This window comes from Panthera onca, chromosome B2 (genome assembly GCF_046562875.1).
Source record: "Panthera onca isolate mPanOnc1 chromosome B2, mPanOnc1 haplotype 2, whole genome shotgun sequence".
NCBI classification, from domain to species: Eukaryota; Metazoa; Chordata; class Mammalia; order Carnivora; family Felidae; genus Panthera; species Panthera onca.
The window spans coordinates 3,752,863-3,772,928 of NC_138343.1; the positions used below are offsets into that span (position 1 = coordinate 3,752,863).

At 47.2% G+C, this 20,066-nt stretch overlaps 2 protein-coding genes across 3 annotated transcripts in view; one reads left to right on the top strand and one right to left on the bottom strand.

The window, feature by feature from the left end:
* LOC144616336 (histone H2B type 1-C/E/F/G/I) overlaps positions 1–20,066 on the top strand; it is a 119,877-nt gene that overhangs the window by 75,236 nt on the left and 24,575 nt on the right. The gene's annotated exons all lie outside the window — the stretch shown is intronic.
* H2AC6 (H2A clustered histone 6) lies at positions 14,262–20,061 on the bottom strand. Its single transcript, XM_078446547.2, has one exon. The coding sequence runs from the start codon at positions 20,010–20,012 to the stop codon at positions 19,620–19,622; it is 393 nt and encodes a 130-aa protein (XP_078302673.1). The 5' UTR covers positions 20,013–20,061; the 3' UTR covers positions 14,262–19,619.

Consider the following 20,066-nt stretch of genomic DNA (forward strand, 5'->3'; position numbering starts at 1 on the left):
CGGAAGATATACAGGAAGGATAAACCAAAAATAAAGGAGATGGGTTATCTATGGCAGTGGGGGAGAGTTAGAAAGGAGTATAAAGAAGGGAGAAAGAGGAACAGAGCGTCAGGGTGAGGAGGGAGTAACGGTTTATTGAATATGCCTGTTGGTGTAACTGACTCTTCCAACTATAGTAATGTTACATGTACCAGTAAAATAAACTGTTAAAAGCGATAGGGTTGGGGAAGGAACCCAGCACATCTGGCCTTTAAGCATCATTCTCCAATAAAAAGAACCAGGGCTCCTTGGATAAGTGGTTGATTCCAAAGAGGGAACAGGCAAAAGACAGGATGGGCCTGGAACATCTTGTGGTACCAGAAGACAAGGAAATGTTTTCTAAAAGATGGAAACTTTGAAAAAAACATGGCAGCCAGTCTCAAGGAGCTACTAATGACCAAAGCTGCTGCCATTTGGGCAACAAAATAAAAATCGGTAACGTTGGACTTTTTTAGCTCCCTAGAATAAAATATGTATCCATAAGTACATACATACGTCACGAGAAGGACAACTCTCCCTCGTTGCGGATACAATCCACACGTGGATGCTAAAATCGCCAGGTGGAAGTTTAAGGAGCATCAAGGTTTTCAGTCTGAGTGTCTTCCCTAAGACACCTATCAACTACAAAGACAAAGGTAATAAGTTTACAGTGGTTAACCCCAGAAGACATCCCTTAACCAAGTGAGCAAGGTAAATGTGACAAGTAATAGGACATATGGGCATCACGAACTCCTTGCAGTGAGAAAACACCCATTTTGGGGATATTTCCTGGCAGAAATGCATAAGCTCACTCCAATGATAAGGAAACATCACACAAATTCAAATCGAGTGGCATTCTTTAAAATAACTCAGCAGTAGTCCTCAAAAGTGTGAAGGTCAGGAGAGATGAGGACAGACTAAGGAACTATTATAGACCTGAAAATCCTGAGGAAAAACAACAAGTAAACTCAACGCGGGATCCTGAATAAGACCTTGGAACAGAAAAAGGATACCGGTGGAAAAGTTGGTCAAATTTGAAAAAAAGTCTAAATTTGGTAAATAACATTGTGCCAATGTCCGTTTCCTGTTCTTTTGTTTGCTTGTTTGTTTTGTTTTGTCGCGTTTCCTGTATTGTCGGTGTTCCTGTATTGTCGTTGTACAACGGTTATGTAAGACATTAACATTAGGGGAAGCCAGTTGAGCGCTACAAGGGAATTTTTGCACCAGTTTTGTAACTTCTGTATAATCTAAAATTAGTTTAAAATAAAAAGTTTTCTAAAAAAAGTTTCTCTTCACATCTCACCATGTTGTAACACTTTTCATAGAAAGGGAAAACATCCATGTGACATAGGTTCTCCATAGTGGTGGAAATGTAGATGACTTTTATTCTTGTGTCCAAGCTTTTATGTTTTTTCCAAGTTTTCACCATAGCCATGGATCCATGAATTACTTTATTATTAGCAAACAACATGCTTCCCTTAAAAATATGATAAAGATTTTTTTTTGTTTTGTTGTGTTTTTTTGTACGCTAAGTTTCCCAGACACCAGGCAGTACAGGCTGAGACACCATTCTGCTCTTTCTCTGGACTTTCACTGAAATTATTTCTCTGGTTTTTATCTAAGATTTATTATATACATCCATGAACGTTCTGGTTTAGTTTGTCCTGATTTTGAAATGCATATGTGCCAAACCATAGTGTACTTATTCCTCTGTGTCTTGATTATTCCCTCAATAAGAACCACCCTTCTGTATTATTGGTAAGAGAGAGCTCTAGTTGTCGAGTTGCACTGTGTTATATTTCATTTATAAACGTGGCCCAATGTATTTACTATCTAGCTTCCTGTGCCTGGACATCCTCCTGGTTAGATGATTAAGCAACTTTAATTTTCCAAAAATGTTTGCCGCAATTTTTCCCGACCCACACTCCCTTCTCCACCGTGTCTTGACTCTTGTGCCCTCATCAAATCTAATTCCTGTCCCCTCGAGGCTGAGTGAACTTGTGACAGCTCACACCAAGAGGGTGGGGGGATTGAGGCTGTGTGACTTCCGAGCCCAGGTCGTACGGAGCAACCAGCTTTTGCCTTATTTGCTGGAGCCCTCAGGCTTGCTCTCTGAGCTATCTCAGAAGAATTTTGGTGATTCTGAGGCCACCAGGCTGTGAGGAAACCAACCTCTGTTGGAGACCAAGTTTGGGCACTCTGGTTGGCTGTCTTAATATTTGAACCATCCTACTTCCAGGACCAGAAATATGAGAGGAGGCTCCAGGTTATTCCAACTGACAATGGTCAAGTCTTTTCATCTGAAGTCCCAAACATAATGGCAGAGATCCAAGCCAGCTCCGTTCTGCTCTATCTAAATTCGTGGTCCAAAGTCTGTGGGCATGACAAAATGGCGGTTGTTTTTAGCAATTAAGTTTTGAGATATTTTGTAACTTGAACAGTAATGATTTCAGTTTATTTTCATGTAACTTATTAGCTGATCAGTGGCCTTAAAAACATTTTGGTCACAGCCTGCATCAAGAAACACGTCTTACAACATTATATTCACCCTGGCCTACCCCTCGTCCTGCGTGTCCTAACTGAAGACAAAACAAAAGTAATAGGTATGTTTTTTTCTGTGCAATTTGCTCTGCTACTGTCTCTTCTTCACTCCCTTCCCCTCCCTCCCCTCCCTTCCCTTTCAGTCCCTTCCCTTCTTTCTCCTCTCTTCTCTATTTAATTTCAACGAAGTTGACTACTTCGTTAATTTCAACGAAGGCAACTAAACTGCTTTTATAAATAATAGGTCTCAATCAGCAGACTGAAGGAAATCTGTGCTAGAGGCTGCAGTTTAAGAGGTGATCTCAAACTCATTTTTATACCTTACAGAGTGTGCGTGTATTTCTATATCTATCTTACATATTTACATCGGTATATATATGTACCTACATGTATTTTAAGTTCTGAACTCAGTCAAGTTGTTCTACGTTGGCCCGAGGCTAAATAAATCAGTGAAATAAAGATAAAAAATATGGCAAGAGAAAATCTAAGAAATCTAAACTTAATTTGGATGTTGAAGCACATTGAGTCTCCACGAATGCATCTTGTTTCAAGATGAAAGCCTGAGAGAGGTCAGGGACTTGTCCTCTGGGTTACCAGTAAGGAGATCCTCTGGAATCTGGATGCAGGAAGGATCCTTGAAAAAGGTGGAGGTGGAGAGCGTTTCGGATCTGGGGGTGAGGTGAAGGATTGGGATGTCTTTTCTTGGACTGGAAGTGCATTAAAGTATAAAGCATAAGTGTCTACATATATACTCTGAAGAGTCAAAACACAGATCCCTTAATCCTGGCAAAAATCCCAACAAATACCGTCTTCTGTCTGGAAAGAGAGTGCCTAGAGAAACAATGACTTCAGAGATATTAACTACCTCTTCATTAACCTTAACATTGAACTCATAATCATTGTCTAACTCAGTATCTTTGGCATCCATTTCTTCAAAGATGTCGCCGGTGTCTTTAGAAGAGATGGTTCAATGAATAAGAATAGGTTGCATCTGGCCTTCTTGCATATCTCTACTCTGTTCTTCACTTTCCCTCTTTATCCATCATAATTCCGATTATTATTTCCTCATTTTCCCTTTACTTTTCCTCTTCACTCCCCCTGCATTATATGCATTTGCTGGTTTGTAAATGTAAGATCTATATATTTACACAGGTTGTTCATTCATACATGGTGGCAGTTTGGCATAATGGCAGACTCTTTTATAGTTATCTACTGCTGCATAACAAATTTTCCCAACCTTTAATGGCTTAAAATAATAACAAGGATTTACTATCTCACACAGTTTCCATGGGTCAGAAATTTGGGGATGACTTTACTGGGTAGCTTTTTTTAAGTTTATTTATTGTGACAGAGAGAGAGAAGGGGAGCAGCAGAGAGAGAGGGGGAGAGAAAGAATCCCAAGAAGGCTCCGTACTGTCAGGGCAGAGCCCAACGCAAGGCTTGAATTCACGAACCGTGACATGATGACCTGAGCCGAAGTTGAGAGTTGGACGCTCAACTGACTGAGCCACCCAGGCACCGCTTAACTGGGTAGTTTTGACTTGAGATATCTGATGAGACTGGAGTCAAGATACTAACTGGAAGTGGAGTCATCTGAAGACTTGACTGGGGCTGGAAGACCCAATTCCCAGATGGCTCTCATGGCTGCCAAGTCAGTGCTGGCTATTGGGCAGAAGGCCTCAGTTCTTTGGCCTCTCCGTAGGTCTGCTCCAGGACTCCCTACGTGGCACCTAACTTCCTCAAAAGTGAGTGATCCAAGAGAGCAAAACTGAAGTCACAGTACCTTTTATGACCTAATTCCAGAAGCCACGGTATTATATTACTTACATAGGTCAGTGTATCCAGTTTGGGGAGGGAATGATCCAAGCGTGTGTGTGCATACTGGAAGGTGAGATTACCAGGGCCATCTTGGAATCTGGCTGTCACAGTTCTGAAGGCAGATGACTCCATTTCAAATTCAAATCCTGTCACTTACTAGATTTATGAGTTTAAGAAATTTTCTAACCTCTATTTCTCAGTTGTCTCATGTTCAAAATTTGGATGACAATAGTATATGGTAGATCGTATTACTACTCCCAAATTTTTGCTGCATATTTGGGAGGATTACACATCCCTGTCCATCAATATGGATTTACAATATGCCTCCCCATATGAAGAGTACATTTCTCCTCCACATCAACATAAGTCATTGCCACAGGAGTGGCTTTGGTTGGTAAAATATTATAACAGACGTGTGCCCACTTCCCAGAAAATCATTAACAGCAATAAGATCCCTTTACGTCGCATTCAGCCTGGGTCCCTCCATGAAGAAAACGTGGAACAGAGCCATGGCAGATCCACTAAGAAATACAGTGTGAGTCGGAAATAACCTTTGCTATTGCTATGAACTAAGATTTGGGGGTTGTTTGTTGTATAATCTGGCAAAAATCTCATAGATACAACTATTATCTACTTTGTAGGAGTGTTGCTAAGATCAGATGAGGTCATTTTTTTGAAGCGATTTAACAGTCTAGGGCCATATGCACCCTGAATGCACCTGATCTCATCTGAAGTGATTTCACAATGTTTGACACATAGTAAGTGACCATATATGTTACTTTTTAAAAAAATTCTTTTATGTTTTATTTTTTATTTTTGAGAGAGAAAGAGGGACAGTGTGATCGGGGGAGGGGCAGAGAGAGAGGGAGGGACAGAATCTGAAGCCGGCTCCCGGCTCCAAGCTGTCAGCACAGAGCCTGACGTGGGGTTCGAACTCATGAACGGTGAGATCATGACCTGAGCCGACTGAGCTCAACTGACTGAGCCACCCAGGCGCCCTGATATATGTTACTTTTTAATCCTAAATTCACATGAACTGAGTTTATAAGCCATACCGTTAATTAATGTATAATGAGATACACTTGATATTAAATAAAGTATCAGATGTGTGCTTAATTTCTGGTCAGGAGATCAAGGTACAGATTAGAGGATATATTTTGAGCTGGACTTCCAGCAGCATGAGGACCCGGACAGATATTTAGGACTAGAAAACGCTGTAAACACTGCTCTGCACGTTAGTTGTTCAAGGAAGATCAGTGTTCCTCAGCTGTGTTTGGTCCCACTGTTTCCCAGTGGATGAGTATAGTCCGGTTAAAAAAGAGAAGGCACTCTAGGGATTTCATACAGATGGAATTTAATTGAGATAATTATATAAACGGGTGATGAAAGAGTTGAGAAACCAAAAGAGGGGTGGGGAGTAACCAAACGATATGCGGCAGCAGGAAGTTGTGTGTCTCCCAGGGCTCCTGGGACAAAGGGAGGAAGAGGTGTTAACTCCTATTAACTAGGAGCTGGGGCTGGAACCCCCCAGTGTCTCAGCCCCTGGAACAGCACAGGCTGGTAAGGCAGGAGCTCAGACCACAAAGTGAAGGCCCTCTGATGAGACAGAGCCATAGAGTACCAACTGGGGAGACCCTAGGAAGTGAAGAGGGAAGGGAGAAGTGCCGGGTCTCACCAACATGGCCTACCAGCGTCTCCATTGGTCAAAACTACTGGAAACCAGAGAGCAAGGGAGCCTGGGAAATGTAGTTTCCAGGGACATTCAGAAATGTAACTACTTGGGCAATTTTTGATGCCTGAGCACATGACCCAACCTGCACCCAACCAGGCCTGTGTGTGTGAGAACTCAGAGATACTCTTCCATTTCTAAAGATACTGGATCAAGAAGACAGTTTCACCTTGTTTTAAACGGGTCGTGATATATTCCGTGTGGTGGGCATCCTCTAAGGTGACCCTGTGCCTCTGAGGGTTCACACCCTCGGGTTATCCGTTTTCTGTGACTGTGCGCTGCGCTTGGGGACTTGCTAGGAACAAGCAGAATGCATCAGAAGCGATGGCGGGTCCCTTTTCACATTAGGTTCCCAAAGGTTGTGGCCCCTGTCTGGGGCCCTCACTTGCACCCTCTCTCATGCTCACTCCCTCAGAAGAAAGTCAAGCTGCAAGCTGTCCGGTTAGAAGGCCCACAAGACAAGAAACAACCAACGAGGACTTGAGCCCCTGAGTCTAACAGTCCTCGAGGGCCTGAATCCTGCCAACAGCCATGTACACGGGTTTGTGAGTGGATTGATCCCACACTGGGCCTTCGCTGCACACTGGGCCCCACTACAGCCATCGCTGTAGACCCACCACATCTTCAAAGCAGCCTGTGAGACAGCCAGAGGGCCCGGCATGGCCAAGTTCCGGTCCTGAAGTGGCCAAGTTTGGGGATAATTGGTGACGTGGTCATAGAGAATGGATACACCAAGAGATGAACCAAGCTCATAGATAAGGGGAAAAGAAAGGAGGAGGGGGCATTGTTTTCAGTGTCTACTATACGCCCAGTACATTATCTCCACTTAACCTTGACATCCATCCCCCGAGGCAGGTGATAGGACTGGTTCCATTTTCCAGACAAGGAAAAACTGAGGATAAAAAGGGGAAATGGTTTGCTCTCGGTCACATAGTGTTGCAAAGGAGGGGCTGACGTATGGCCAAACCTGTGTCTTTACTTCCATTATCCCACAGGGTCCCAGAAATCACAGTGTCCAGCCTTCACGGCTGCTGTCCGTCTCCTTTGGGTTGGGCACAAAGAAAAAGAACAAATTGTTCAATATCAGGTATCTTCTTGCTTCCTTAAAGTTGAACGTCTCTCTCAGAAGTTCTCTCTCTCAGAATGACAAGAATCACCAAAAAGTAACAAATGAGTAGGGCCTCATTTCTGGTGTTCCTTGGTTAAAGACTAAGCTACAAGAGGCCATTGCAAGATGGGAGTGGCAACCAAGTCAACTCAAACGGACCTCCAAAGCGACAGGCGGTTCACAACTCCTTGGGCCAGTAGACCCCGGGTGTCAGCGCGTAACGAAAAATGACGACACGGGCAAGTTCCCTATGTCTCTGTGTCCCTAGGTCTCTGGGATCATAAGAGCACCTACCTCATAAACTCCTTATGAAGATAAAAGAAGGTAGTGCTCGGAACGCAGTGAATATTATAATCTACTTCCTGAAATGAGGCAGGGACTACATCCGTCACAATCTAACGCTAATTTGGAGAGCGGTGAATTTGGGTAGAAGGGCAATTTGTCCGATTCTGAGGCCCAGCTTCTGAGCTACAGGTGAGATCCCGGCAGCGAGGTTCCTGATGATGGAGCCAGAGTACCGCTGTGCACCTGCTGTTCCGCCACAGGGACGCGGGCGCCCGAAGCCGAGCTGAGCCTGGGTCCCCCTGGAGCATCCATGGATCACGGTGGTGGCGGGTCTCCATGTATTTCAACACCGACCACCTAGTGTGAAAACAAGAAGTTACTTTCATGGGTTTTTGTGAATTTTTTTAGTTTAATTAAAAAATCTTTTAAGTGTATTTACTTATTTTGAGAGAGACAGAGCTGTGTGAGCAGGGGAAGGGCAGAGAGAGAGAGAGAGAGAGAGAGAGAGAGAGAGAGAGGTCCCAGGCAGGCTCAGAGCCTGACGTGGGGCTTGAACTCGCAAAACCGTGAGATCATGACCTGAGCCGAAATCGAGAGTCAGACGCTTAACTGACTGAGCCATCCAGCTTCCCCCACAAGGATGCTTTCAAAAAGTGTTCCTTGAAAGATAGTTGATGGTACGTGGAGAGGAAAGAGATTGCGGGCAGAGGAGGGACGGTAGAAAGGGGACCTACAGGAGATAAATGGGAAATTATAGAAACAGCAATTGGTTTCTAGCTTTCATGAAGGACATTGGAGAAGACAGACACAAGGCGATTTCCATCATGATCAAAAAGTTAGATCTAGGCCCTTAATGGAAGCTCCTTTCCACTCCTTTCCACTGACTTCAACCTCTAGAGGTCATGCAACTCCGACCAGGCCTTCCTATTTGGGGCCTCCGGTGGTCTTGGCTGTGGCCCCTGGAACTAGGTGGGGGGGCAGAAGTCTGCCAGGGCACTGGCTGTTCTCATGCAACACTCAGGGCTCATCTCCAGGGAAGGTGGGGTGCATCCCTGGTGCCCAGAGGGGCGGTGCTCCCCAAGGGCACCCACTGCCTGTGCTGTTCCCTCAGTAGAAAAAACACGAAAGCAGACTTGAATAGGGAGAAGAAACATTTTCTGTGTGGGCGTCAGCTGCGAACGCCAGGCTCCCAGCACTTGGGAACATTGGCTGATCTTCCCACGGGGAAAGAAGCAGCCATTGTTCTCAGTTTATCACCAGGCAACCCCGAGGAAGTCCCTGGGGTCACTGCTTAAACAGCCCTGCTGTGCCCTAGTGGTGCCTTGCTCGGGGCATTCGGAGCCCGCTGTGCTCACAGCCCTCACTCCCAGCGTCACCACCTGCCAGGCCATGGCCACTCTCCCCCTCTGGAAGAAGGAGAATGATCAGGGAGCAAAAGCCATGAAGGAAGTTAGGGTTAGGGAAGGTGAGTGTCTGTCTGAAGAGTGTGCTAGGTTTCCTCCTACAATTTGGAAAGTAGGCATGAAAACAATACGAAATATACATGGGAGGTACAGATTATAGGGATTTCTTTATCTTTGAAAAACAATTTTTTAATGTTTATTTTTGAGAGAGAAAGAGAGAGTGTGAGCAGGGGAGGGGCAGAGAGAGGGAGGGAGACAGAAGCCGAAGCAGCTCCGAGCTGCCATCACAGAGCCCAACAGGGAGCTCAAACTCCTGAACCGCGAGATCATGACCTGAGCCGAAGTCAGACGCTTAGCCAACTGAACCACTCGGTGGGGGGGTGGGGGGGTGGTTAGGGTTAGGGTTAGGGTTAGGGTTAGGGTTAGGAGTGTGGGATTTAAATTAGCCCAGAAGCATGGGAAGTGAGACGGGACCTTTCCGGGTAGGAAAATAGTGTGAGCAAACGTGTGTGTTCTCACTGGGGAGGAGCGACGGTTGTTCAAGGCGGCGGTGTGCTGCTCACTGTTTAACAACTGGCTCTCCAGGAGAAAACCAAACACCCTGATGTGTAGCATTTACTAATCCCCATTAGTAACTACTGGTACCGTAAGTAGCAGCGGTTTTAAGGCTACCAGCCCTACACTGAACACAGCGTAGCAAGAGAGGAAGGAAAGATCCAAAATGGCACGTAAGTTGTCCACTGGAGGCGTGAGACAGTCAAGACGTCAAGGGCAGAAATATACCTCAGGGTGTGGACGTGTACAGACCACTGATCTCTTTAGCAACCGTGCACAAGGCCAACTGATTCAGGGCCCTGGTCTCTTCACTCACCACCTGCAGGGACTGAGCCAAAGGAAACAGAAGCTTCCTTCTGTGCTCTACGCTCACTTATTCTGTCCTCCCCCAGGGCCCATCTACCCAGGACCCTTCTTTTTAATAGCCGTCTGCATTTTTCTTTCCTGTGTCAAGGCTGCTGAGATCCCCGGTCGGGGTGAATTCTCCGCATCCAGGGAGCGAACCGAGCCCAAAGCGGAGGGGGCAGCGTATGGGGCATCCGTGCCTTGACATTCTCTGCTCTTGGAAAGACAGCTCAGCTGGGTTCGAAAGGCCCACCCGTTCCACTGGGGCTGCTGCTCCCGTACCTGGAAGAGACTCGGGGGGAGGTGAGTGGCGGCATCCGCTGCCATTTCAGCGGTGAATGTCTGCTGGGCCCTCTCTTCTAGAAGCTTCTCCTGCCATGGGCCTAGTTGCCACCAGCAGCAGGTTGTATTCCAGCTTAGCATAAGCCCCGTTACTTCTGTCTCTACAGGCGAAGCCAGCAGATCCCCGAGGGGGATCCCAATATCCTCTCCTGCTTTTGCTTTTCCATATTTGGAAATAGACAGATGGATCGATAGACGACAGATAGATAGACTGTGATGGATCTCCATCCGCATCATTTCGCGCGTGTTTATATTAAGCTTCACGAGCAACACTGTGCTTCCTCGGGTACCATCCCACTGGATTGGTTCTCAAAACTCTGGGAGGCGCTGTCCCATTCTGCAGATGGCAAGTCTGATCTTCAGGGACGGCAGGTGACTTACCCCCCCGTCAGACACGTGGTAAGGGGCGGAGCAGAGCTAGGACACAAACCCAAGCAGTTAACTCCAGGTTCCCATGCTTTCCCGGAAAGTCTCACTGCGTGTCTGCTGTGCAGCTACATGTATTTGTGTGTGTGTGCCCGTGCACAAGCCACTTTGTATAGACTTGGTGCATCGATGCCCGCTTCCCACACCTGCCGGCCTGATGGATTCGCCAGCTGCTTCTGGACTGACCAGTGTATGCCAGGCAACGTCAGTCCCCAGGCTCACAGCGGGCAGCGCAGCAATGGCCCAGAGGGCCCCCCAGCCCCCAACACACACAGACTTACAGCCTAGCAGAGACATTCTTAAAACGTGACCTTAAAAACAAAAAAACAAACAAATAGACAAAAGCTGACCTTGGGTGAAGGAAAAAAAGCAATAGGGAGAAGGGTCGGAGGAAATTGGGAGACGGTATTTTCTGACTCCGGTGGGCAGGACAGGGCCATGTCACCCGGGAGATGTCTCAAGCAGGTAATTGAGAGCCGGCCTTCCTGCCTCCTTGCACCACCTCATGCCCCGGCAGCAGGCTGGACTTTGGAGACTGTTCCTATTACAACGTATCATCTCTAACTCTCGCAAGAGAAATGGTGTTGAAAGTTACACGATCTTATCCGTGTTGTTCTTTTGAGCTTCAAACAGTTCACACGGTCCTCTTTCATTCTTATAGTCACCGTAAGGGAGGCATTGCCTCCATTGTACAGATGAAGAAAGTGAGGTTCAAAATTGCTACCTCGGCTAGGGCCATAGAGTTTCTAAGGCAAAGAACCTTGAGTCTCTCACCCAAGAGTGATGCGTTTCTGTTCACTTTCCACAACCCCAGCAGAACGGGAGGACTGTCAATAGGACGTGCTGTGAATCCGGGTTTATCATCTCGTTTTATACTCCCCCCCCCGATAGCAGACGGGTTACATACACTAAGATGTAGCGACACAGTGCCATCCCACAGGATGGTGTACAGAAAGCTCCCTGTTTTCACATCTGGAAAGTTCTCCAAAATACACTGTTGTAGGAAAAGAGTAAGGGCAGAACAGTGTATACAGTTGGCTCTCTTTCAGCAGTGAAGGCGGGAGGGGGTGGGTGGCTTGACTCACATCTGCGTGAGTTAACAGTGCATAGGTATACAAGGGAATTAATGGTTACCTCGTAGAGTAATCCAGTGGAGGGGTGGATTCTCAACACATACCTTGTTAGTTTGCTTTGTTTGAACCCTCTGAATCTATGACTTATTCAAACCATTAGACATATTTCCTACGAGAGAGAGCTTCTTTTCGATAATATTTTCCCGCCTTTACTCTCCTCCCCAAGGTGTACATGCACACACAAAGAAATAAACCCGGAATAAGTTTTCGGGAGGAAAAAAATTGCAGGTGCAGAATCAATCAGTCATGAGTGAACATGGCCCCCCATCTATCCATTTATTTCTGAGAACTGATGACTTTCACAGACACTTTCTGGACCCAGACATCTCTGTAGTGAGAAGCTTTGGAAACCGAAGGAAAGATCTGAAACCAAAGTAAATGTCATTAGGAACTTCTTCCTCGGCCTTTCTCAACACAGGCAGAAAGACCCACAGGCTCATTTCTGGTGTCAGACCTTCTCAGTTGCTCGTATAGAAACTCCCCACGGTTGGGGCGCCTGGGTGGCGCAGTCGGTTAAGCGTCCGACTTCAGCCAGGTCACGATCTCACGGTCCGTGAGTTCGAGCCCCGCGTCGGGCTCTGGGCTGATGGCTCGGAGCCTGGAGCCTGTTTCCGATTCTGTGTCTCCCTCTCTCTCTGTCCCTCCCCTGTTCATGCTCTGTCTCTCTCTGTCCCAAAAATAAAAAAATAAACGTTGAAAAAAAAAATTAAAAAAAAAAAAAAAAAAAAAAAAAAAAAAAAAAAAAAAGAAACTCCCCACGGTCAAGAGGACCCAGGCTCCCAGGGAAGATGCTCTCATTTGTTTTTTAATGTTTATTTATTTTGAGAGAGAGAGAAAGAGAGAGAGAGAGAGAGAGAACAGGGGAAGGTCAGAGAGAGAGGGAGACACGGAATCCGAAGCAGGCTCCAGGCTCTGAGCTGTCAGCACAGAGCCCGACGCGTGGCTCGAACCCTCAGACTGTGTGACCATGACCTGAGCCGAAGTCGGACGCTCAACCGACTGAGCCACGCAGGCACCCCGGAAGATGCTCTCATTTTGCTCTTCAGGCAGCGTTGCCAGATTTGGCGCATAAGAATGCAAGATGCCCGGTGAAATCTGAATTTCAGATAAATAACAATTTTTGTCTTCGCGTAGTACATTTTGTGCAACAGTTTAAAGCATATTTAGTCTTCAACAATCATTTGCTGCTTATCTGACATTCACATGTAACTGAGCATCCTGTATTTTGTTTGGTGACCATACATACTCAGATGCCACCTGGAGGGCATCGAGTAAGTGCCCGTGAACAATTAGAAGGACAAGGAGTGCCTACCAATAGAACTTTCTGGGATGACCCAGGTGCTCTGTATCTTTCTATCCAAGACCGTAGCCACCAGCAACTTGAACTGTAGTTAGTACAACTGAAGCCTGAGTTTTCAATTTAATTTCATTTAATTACTTAATTTAATTATGCTATATTTAAACTGAAAACGTCACATGTGGCCAGTGGCTACTGTGTTGGACACAGCAGCTGTAGAACCATCTTGGACCTCCCTCCAAAGTGAGTAGCTGGGATTTAAGCCTGGGTGGAGGCTAAAATGGTACATACCCCAGGGATAAACCCTCAAGGCCCTGCGGCTTGGTGACTATTCCATTTCTGGGCACATCTAAGGTCTGTGGTCAGCACGTTCATTCGGGGTATTTACTGAAACTCCACCATGTGGGGAGAATGTACAGTGCCAGGGCATAGACACGGGTGGGATAGAATCTTCCACAAACCGCCTGGAGAGGAGCGTGTTAACTGGATAATCCGCGCGTTGGAATGTAGGAGCCAGGAGCTGCCCTTCTGTGCAGAGCAGACGCTGTGACTGGATGAAAAAGTATCGACTTTGTCACACGCACCAGCTGTGTGACTCTTTTCTTTCCAGGATTCCAAGCGAACCCTTAGTAACCACAGACCCAGTAGCACATTAAAGAGGAGAGCACATTCTCAGCCGGCAGAGAAGAGGCCCTTAAAAGAATGAAGGGCTTCCTGAGGGTTATCATGAAGACATTAAGTCTGGGGAGGTTAGCGCACAAAGCCGAAAAGGGGGAGCGTGGCAGGCACGCGGGGCGCACTTCCCGATCTCGCTGCACACCTGCTAACGGGGCGAGCTGTGGGTGACGGTTAGTGGACAGACCCCTCTCCGCAGACGTGCAGACAACCACGTGCGGGGCTCAGAGAGGGCTTTCTGGGCTACGCCGTCCCCTCCCTGCGCGTTCGGCAGAGTTGAGTGGCCGCCACTTCCCAGACCCTCTGCTGGATGCAGGGAAGGCACGGTGAGAACGCAGAGGGGTCCCGATTTCACGGAGCGGAGGCCGGAAGGGGGAGACGCCAGAGCTGTGAGACCCAATAGGTAAAATCTGGGACTGTCGTTCAAAGAATCTACACAGGGTCACGGCCAGAGAGTGACCTGCCCGAGCAGTGAGCAGAGGGAGGCTCCTTTTTAACTTTACTCTTGATACTTGAAGTTACCAACTTAATACACGCCCATTTTAACACTGCACACTCAGATGCTTGTAAAGGTGAAAAACCTCTCTTCCTATAACCTTACATCATGGGGGCTTGTTTCTAGAAGGTAGATGTCCTCTTTTTTCAAGGGCCAACTTTTTTTTTTTTTCCTGTTTGGTTTCCGTCTTTATTTATCTAGAACTGATTTGTTGTGCACAAGGCCAAGGGTCTAATACTACATTTAAATAGATATTTCCAGGAGAATTTTTCAAAAGAGTATAGGCCGTGGCAATCCTTCCCCGCCCTCAGTAGTCCTGTTTACTATTTGTTTCCGTGGGTGTCTCTCCATGGATAGGAAAAGGCATCCCGTTATTACTGGTATATACAAAGCTTAACTACAAGAAAGGTTAACTTTTTTACCCCTGATATGCATTGGCCACTTGAATTTATTAAAAAAAATTGTTTTATGTCTATTTATTTTGTTTTTGAGAGAAAGAAAGAGAGACAGACCGAGCGGGGGAGGGGCAGAGAGAGAGGGAGACACAGAATCGGAAGCAGGCTCCAGGCTCCGAGCTGTCAGCACAGAGCCCGATGCGGGACTCGAACTCAAGAACCGTGAGATGGTGACCTGAGCCGACGCTGGACGCTTAACCGACTAAGCCACCCAGGCGCCCCTGGCCACTTGAATTTAATAAAAGATACAAAACATCCTGGTTAGTCATTTTCTTCTATTATATTGTCTTAAATCTCCTGGCCTATGTAGTTTATGTCCTGTCCTCTACGGCTTTGTTTCCTGCCTTGCTTAACAATAACACCTGACCCTCAGTGGTCGCGCGCACGTGCACACACACACACACACACACACACAGGCACACACACCCCTGAGGTTAAGATGTTTCCTAAAATGTCATCCAGTATTTGTATTTTGTATCCAGATCTTTGATCTGTCTGGGTAGGTCTGTCAGAACAGGACTGTCTGAAGAAAAGCAGAGTCCTGAAGGGTGAGAGAGAGCTTTCCAGAAGACAAGTCAGGGAACAGGTATTTCGGAGAAAAAGAGCAACAGTGAAAATGTCTTGAAGCAGGAAAGAGCTTGGCAGGTGGAAAGAGACCAGTGTGGCTGGAACAGAAAGATGGAGATAAGTCCGAGAGAAGGCCAGAGGCCAGAGGCCAGAGGTGGTCATGGGTGGCCCCTCAGGTCATGGCAAGGAGTGTAGAGAATACCGGAAGACACGTGTTGGGGTATAGGTGACATGACTTACGGATAGTTTGGATTTGTGGAGAGGAAGGGAAGCGAGGAAGGCTCACCCCCTAAAGTTTTGGCTTGAGCAAATGGATTTAGGGTAGCGTCCCTTCCTGAGTGGGAAGGAATAGAGGGAGTAACAGGCTTACCACGTCAACTCCTGTGTCTTAGGTGGATTCAGGCTGAAAAGAGAGTTGCACGTGAAGGAGTTGAGGAGAAACGTGCATACACGCACTTGCACTTCACAGTGGAGGTCGGGGCTGGAGACGTAAAATTGGAAGTTTACTGCGCATAAGACAAGCCTCGGAAACTGCAGAATTGATGGGACATCGGGGACATCGGGGAAAGACCGGGAACAAGTACCAAGCGTCAAGGTTCTGAACTTTAGGGCACGTGGTAGTCTGACCGTGTTGGGCTCAATCTTTAACGCAAAGACAATTTGTTGTGGTGCAAAGTCAAGTCCTGTGCTTTCGGTTCTGGGTATCACCACCGCCTGGTGTCCCCGAGAGTGAGGAATGTGGGAAAGGGTTAAGCTCCACCTGGCAGACAAACCACAGGTGACAAAGAGTCTGAGGCTTAGCACACTCACTTCTTTGGGAAACAGCCTCAACTGTAATGACGCACGTTAGTCCTAAGCCCTGAGATGGTTCCATCCCCTTGCCCCGGCTGCCACACAGGGAAACCACTGCAGTGTAATCAAGTCCCATGAAGTTCAGCTATTTTTTAAGATGCCTACCCTCACTCCATGCCTGTGACTTCACTTTATTTTCAAGTCTGCACTTCTTATTCTCAATTTCAGTACGCGTGGGGAGTCCTCAGTTAAATTCCTAGCATCTTCTAATAATATACACGCATATTTAACAGGAATATTTACATTGGTAATTATAACTTAGGATCGACAGATGACAAACCCGTAGGTGGTGATGTAATTGACCTTAATATACGATCTTTCATAATTATAAAATGTATCATGCTTATAAAAAAAAACTAGTAAGTGACTGTATAATGGACGGAATAAAGGAAAGGTGCATAGGTGGTTTCAAAATGTAAAAAGGGTTTTTCTAGTTGGTGATGCTGTATCATCCTGGTCTGCATTGTTGGGGATGCCCTAAATAACCAAATAATGATTCAGCTTAGCCTCACATCTCAGTAAATCCCTGAGATCAACTTTTTGTCCCTGGTGTCCAGGTGCCTCCAGTAATTGGAAGGCCTGGGTTTATCATTCTCATCAACTTGCCCCAACTGAAATGGTCCTCCCCAGGACCCTTGAGGCATGGCGGATGGAGACCTGCTCCATGGCTGGAAACCAACCGAAGCTACTGAGAATTTATTGCTCACTGGAGAATTTTCCAAAGGAGTAGCTAGGGCTTTTGGATATAAACAGTGACGTTTCAAAGAGGAAGGAAAAGAAGTATGCTGGAGAGGGGGAGCTAAGACACATCTCTAAGCAGTGTCCTCTGCTTGGGGAACGGCCTCGTGGCTGTCCTCTTAGGTAAGAGCTGGTCAGTTGGCACCTTCTGTGCTTCTCTGAAGCTCCCCAAATAAGATGCCAATGCAAACTAGTTTTTCAGAAGGGATTTTCTACTGCGAAGAGAAGATGCTATTAGCAACCTGTTAGTCTCCTCTGGTGATAAGCAGACCCTCTAGAACAAAGTGCTTCCTGATGGCCCAGCCACTGACTCAGCTCCACATTTACACACTGCCCAATTCTCAAGTGTTTATCTTATGCAAGGGTCTATGCTGACTGTTAATTTAACAAGATGGGGTCTTTGACTTTAAGGAGGTCTTGCTGAAGAGGAAACAAATAAAATGAACACAATGTATCGTTAACCAAACAATACAGAGTTTTGTTACTGAAGCCCAGAGGGGAGAATTCAAAATCATATCTTCACTAACTCCTTCTTCATTCACAAGAAATTAGTGTATCAAGTCCTGTAACTCTTTACCTAACGACCTCCTGATTTTTCCCCTTGTTTCAAGTCTAGGGGCTTTTCCTCTGGGTTCACAGTGCTAACAATACCATGGGTGACCTTCCTCCATTTGTGTAGATTCCAGGGAGAACACCTCTCCTCTTTCCCTTGAATTCTTCACAGTTGAGGATACAACTGGTGACAGTCGGGTACGTGGACAAAGTTAAGCCATTATGTATTGAGTTTTTACCGGTTTCATTATTCCGACAATCATCTATTAAGGGAGCCGTGCTTACAGCAGAACAGCCAGCAGTTAAAGTATTGGCTTCCTGACCTTGGGACTTAGACAAGGTCTAAGTCTATGTTCTGTTCCTGTTACCTAGGCTTTCAAGTGTGGAGAGTGATAGCACTTACCTGTAGATTGTTGGCTTAAATGAATTTTCTGGAAGCAGGTAGGACTATGCCTGACACGGTAAAGTGCTTAGTGTCAGCTGTTGCCCTTGAGTGCCTGTGTTCTAATTTCAGAACCCACACTGCTGAGCCTACTTGTTTCACCACTAGGTGAGCGAAGGTGAACAGGAAGAAATGGAGGCAGGGGGGAATTGACCACGAAGCCCAAGGTCACCCACCTGGTCAGTGCTGGAGCTGGACTCAAAATCAACCTGGAAAGTTCATGAAGAGCATTGCCAGGCTCATATAAAGCAACTCGGACCTAAGCATACAAGTTCTCCGGCATACAAGAAATTCTGGGTGCAAAGAACCTGGTCCTCTGGGCGGACCCCAGTCTGGATCGCTGCCAGGCCGGAACCTCCCCGTGTGCAGTCTCAGCCCTCCTACCCCTTAGAATCCTTACAAACTCAGAAAACTCTAACGTGTTAGAATCAAGGCGCTCACTTGTTCTGCCGCTTTGTCTTCACCAAACTCCCAGACACCCTAGCCCCTTTTTTCCAGGGTGACTATCAGGCTGGGGGAGCGGGAGGCGGGACTCGGGGAAGGAGGGAGGTGGGTGGGAGTGGAGGAGGAGGAAGGCTGGGAGGGTGGAGGCTGCTTCCAGACCACTCCAGAAGCGTCACCATTTAGAAAGTGGGAGGCATGCCCACGGGGAACCAGCTTCTGTTTAGATGATCTCCCCTCCCCTCCCCGTGCATATTCCGATATGAATGCTCCCAAAACTGCCACCTGAAATGCTTCACTGGGAGCTCCAAGAGCGTGTGCAAGAGGCTGTTTCTCCTTGGGCCGCCCGAGTCTCCGAGTGCAGGGGCGTGGGCAACCCGTGGCCCACTCACCCTTCCTGCCTACGAACTTTCCAGAGCACTAACCCAGTCACCCCAAAGAATCACTTGGAGACTCAATCCTAGAAAATAAGATTGCAGGAAGTTTTGCACGGTCCCAGATTGCAGCGTTTGGTGTTGGGAGCAGCTAAATGACTAGATCCTTAGTAGCAACTGCTTTGGAGAGGCCTGTGGCCCGATTCTACCTTTTTTCCAGGCTGCCTTAGGAATCTAGGCATTTGAGCCTCTTGAAATAAAGTGTTCATTGCAGTTGGTTGAAAGTCCAGCACTGCTCTAGGTTAGGGGCTCTAAATGCATTGATTGGCAGAAAGGTCTAACGAAAACACCAATTTTCCACCAGTTTATGGATGACAAGACCGAGTACCAGGAGTTAAAAACTGGTTCCAAAGCCAAGTGATTTGTAAACAGGAGAAGCCTCAATTCGAATGTGGATTCAGTCAGTATTGTGAACTATCCTGTTCGGGGAAAGCCACTTTTCAGAGACCCTTTCCCCATACTTGAAGTTTCAGATAATACTTTTGAAAACTTACAGGAGCAGAGGCTAACTCCTTTATAGATTAGTTAAGACGGGTTGCTCGCAGCCCAAGACGAGGCACCTACGAGACTGGCCAGGGAGTTACTCGGTTAAATTTACCTTCAAGGACATCTGAGCAACTTCGCAAGACAACCTAAGAGATCACTGCGGAGCTGCGCAGTTAGCGGAGTTTTAAGTTAGGCATTACTATCCGAGGTGCCTAGATTCGTGAAGTCAGGAAGTACAAGCCGTTGTCGGACACTCGATTCGCCATTACCTAAAAGGACCCGGCGATTTTAATACCTGGACACTTTTTTTCAAAAGCCGAGGAACCGCACTATCCTGGCTTGGGCTAAAGTCAACTTACCTTTATCGACTTCCCCGCCTTAACCTAAAAAGTGGTATTATAGCTCTTCCTTTGAAGTGGTGGGGGGCTCTGAAAAGAGCCTTTGGGTATGAAAGCGCTTCCGGAAACTCAGGACTGCCAGATCACTTGCCCTTGGCCTTGTGGTGGCTCTCGGTCTTCTTGGGCAGCAGCACGGCCTGGATGTTGGGCAGGACGCCGCCCTGCGCGATGGTGACGCGGCCCAGCAGCTTGTTGAGCTCCTCGTCGTTGCGGATGGCCAGCTGCAGGTGGCGCGGGATGATGCGCGTCTTCTTGTTGTCGCGGGCCGCGTTGCCCGCCAGCTCCAGGATCTCGGCCGTCAGGTACTCCAGCACGGCCGCCAGGTACACCGGCGCGCCGGCCCCGACCCGCTCGGCGTAGTTGCCCTTGCGGAGCAGGCGGTGCACGCGGCCCACCGGGAACTGCAGGCCGGCGCGAGAAGAGCGAGACTTGGCCTTGGCGCGAGCCTTACCTCCCTGCTTGCCACGTCCAGACATCGTAAGCAACGAAAAGAAACCGCAAGACAAGAGAACTAATCACTTGCCAAAAGA

Bases quoted from the DNA above. Each gene is read 5' to 3' on its own strand.
- H2AC6 (XM_078446547.2), bottom strand. From the start codon at position 20,012: ATGTCTGGACGTGGCAAGCAGGGAGGTAAGGCTCGCGCCAAGGCCAAG.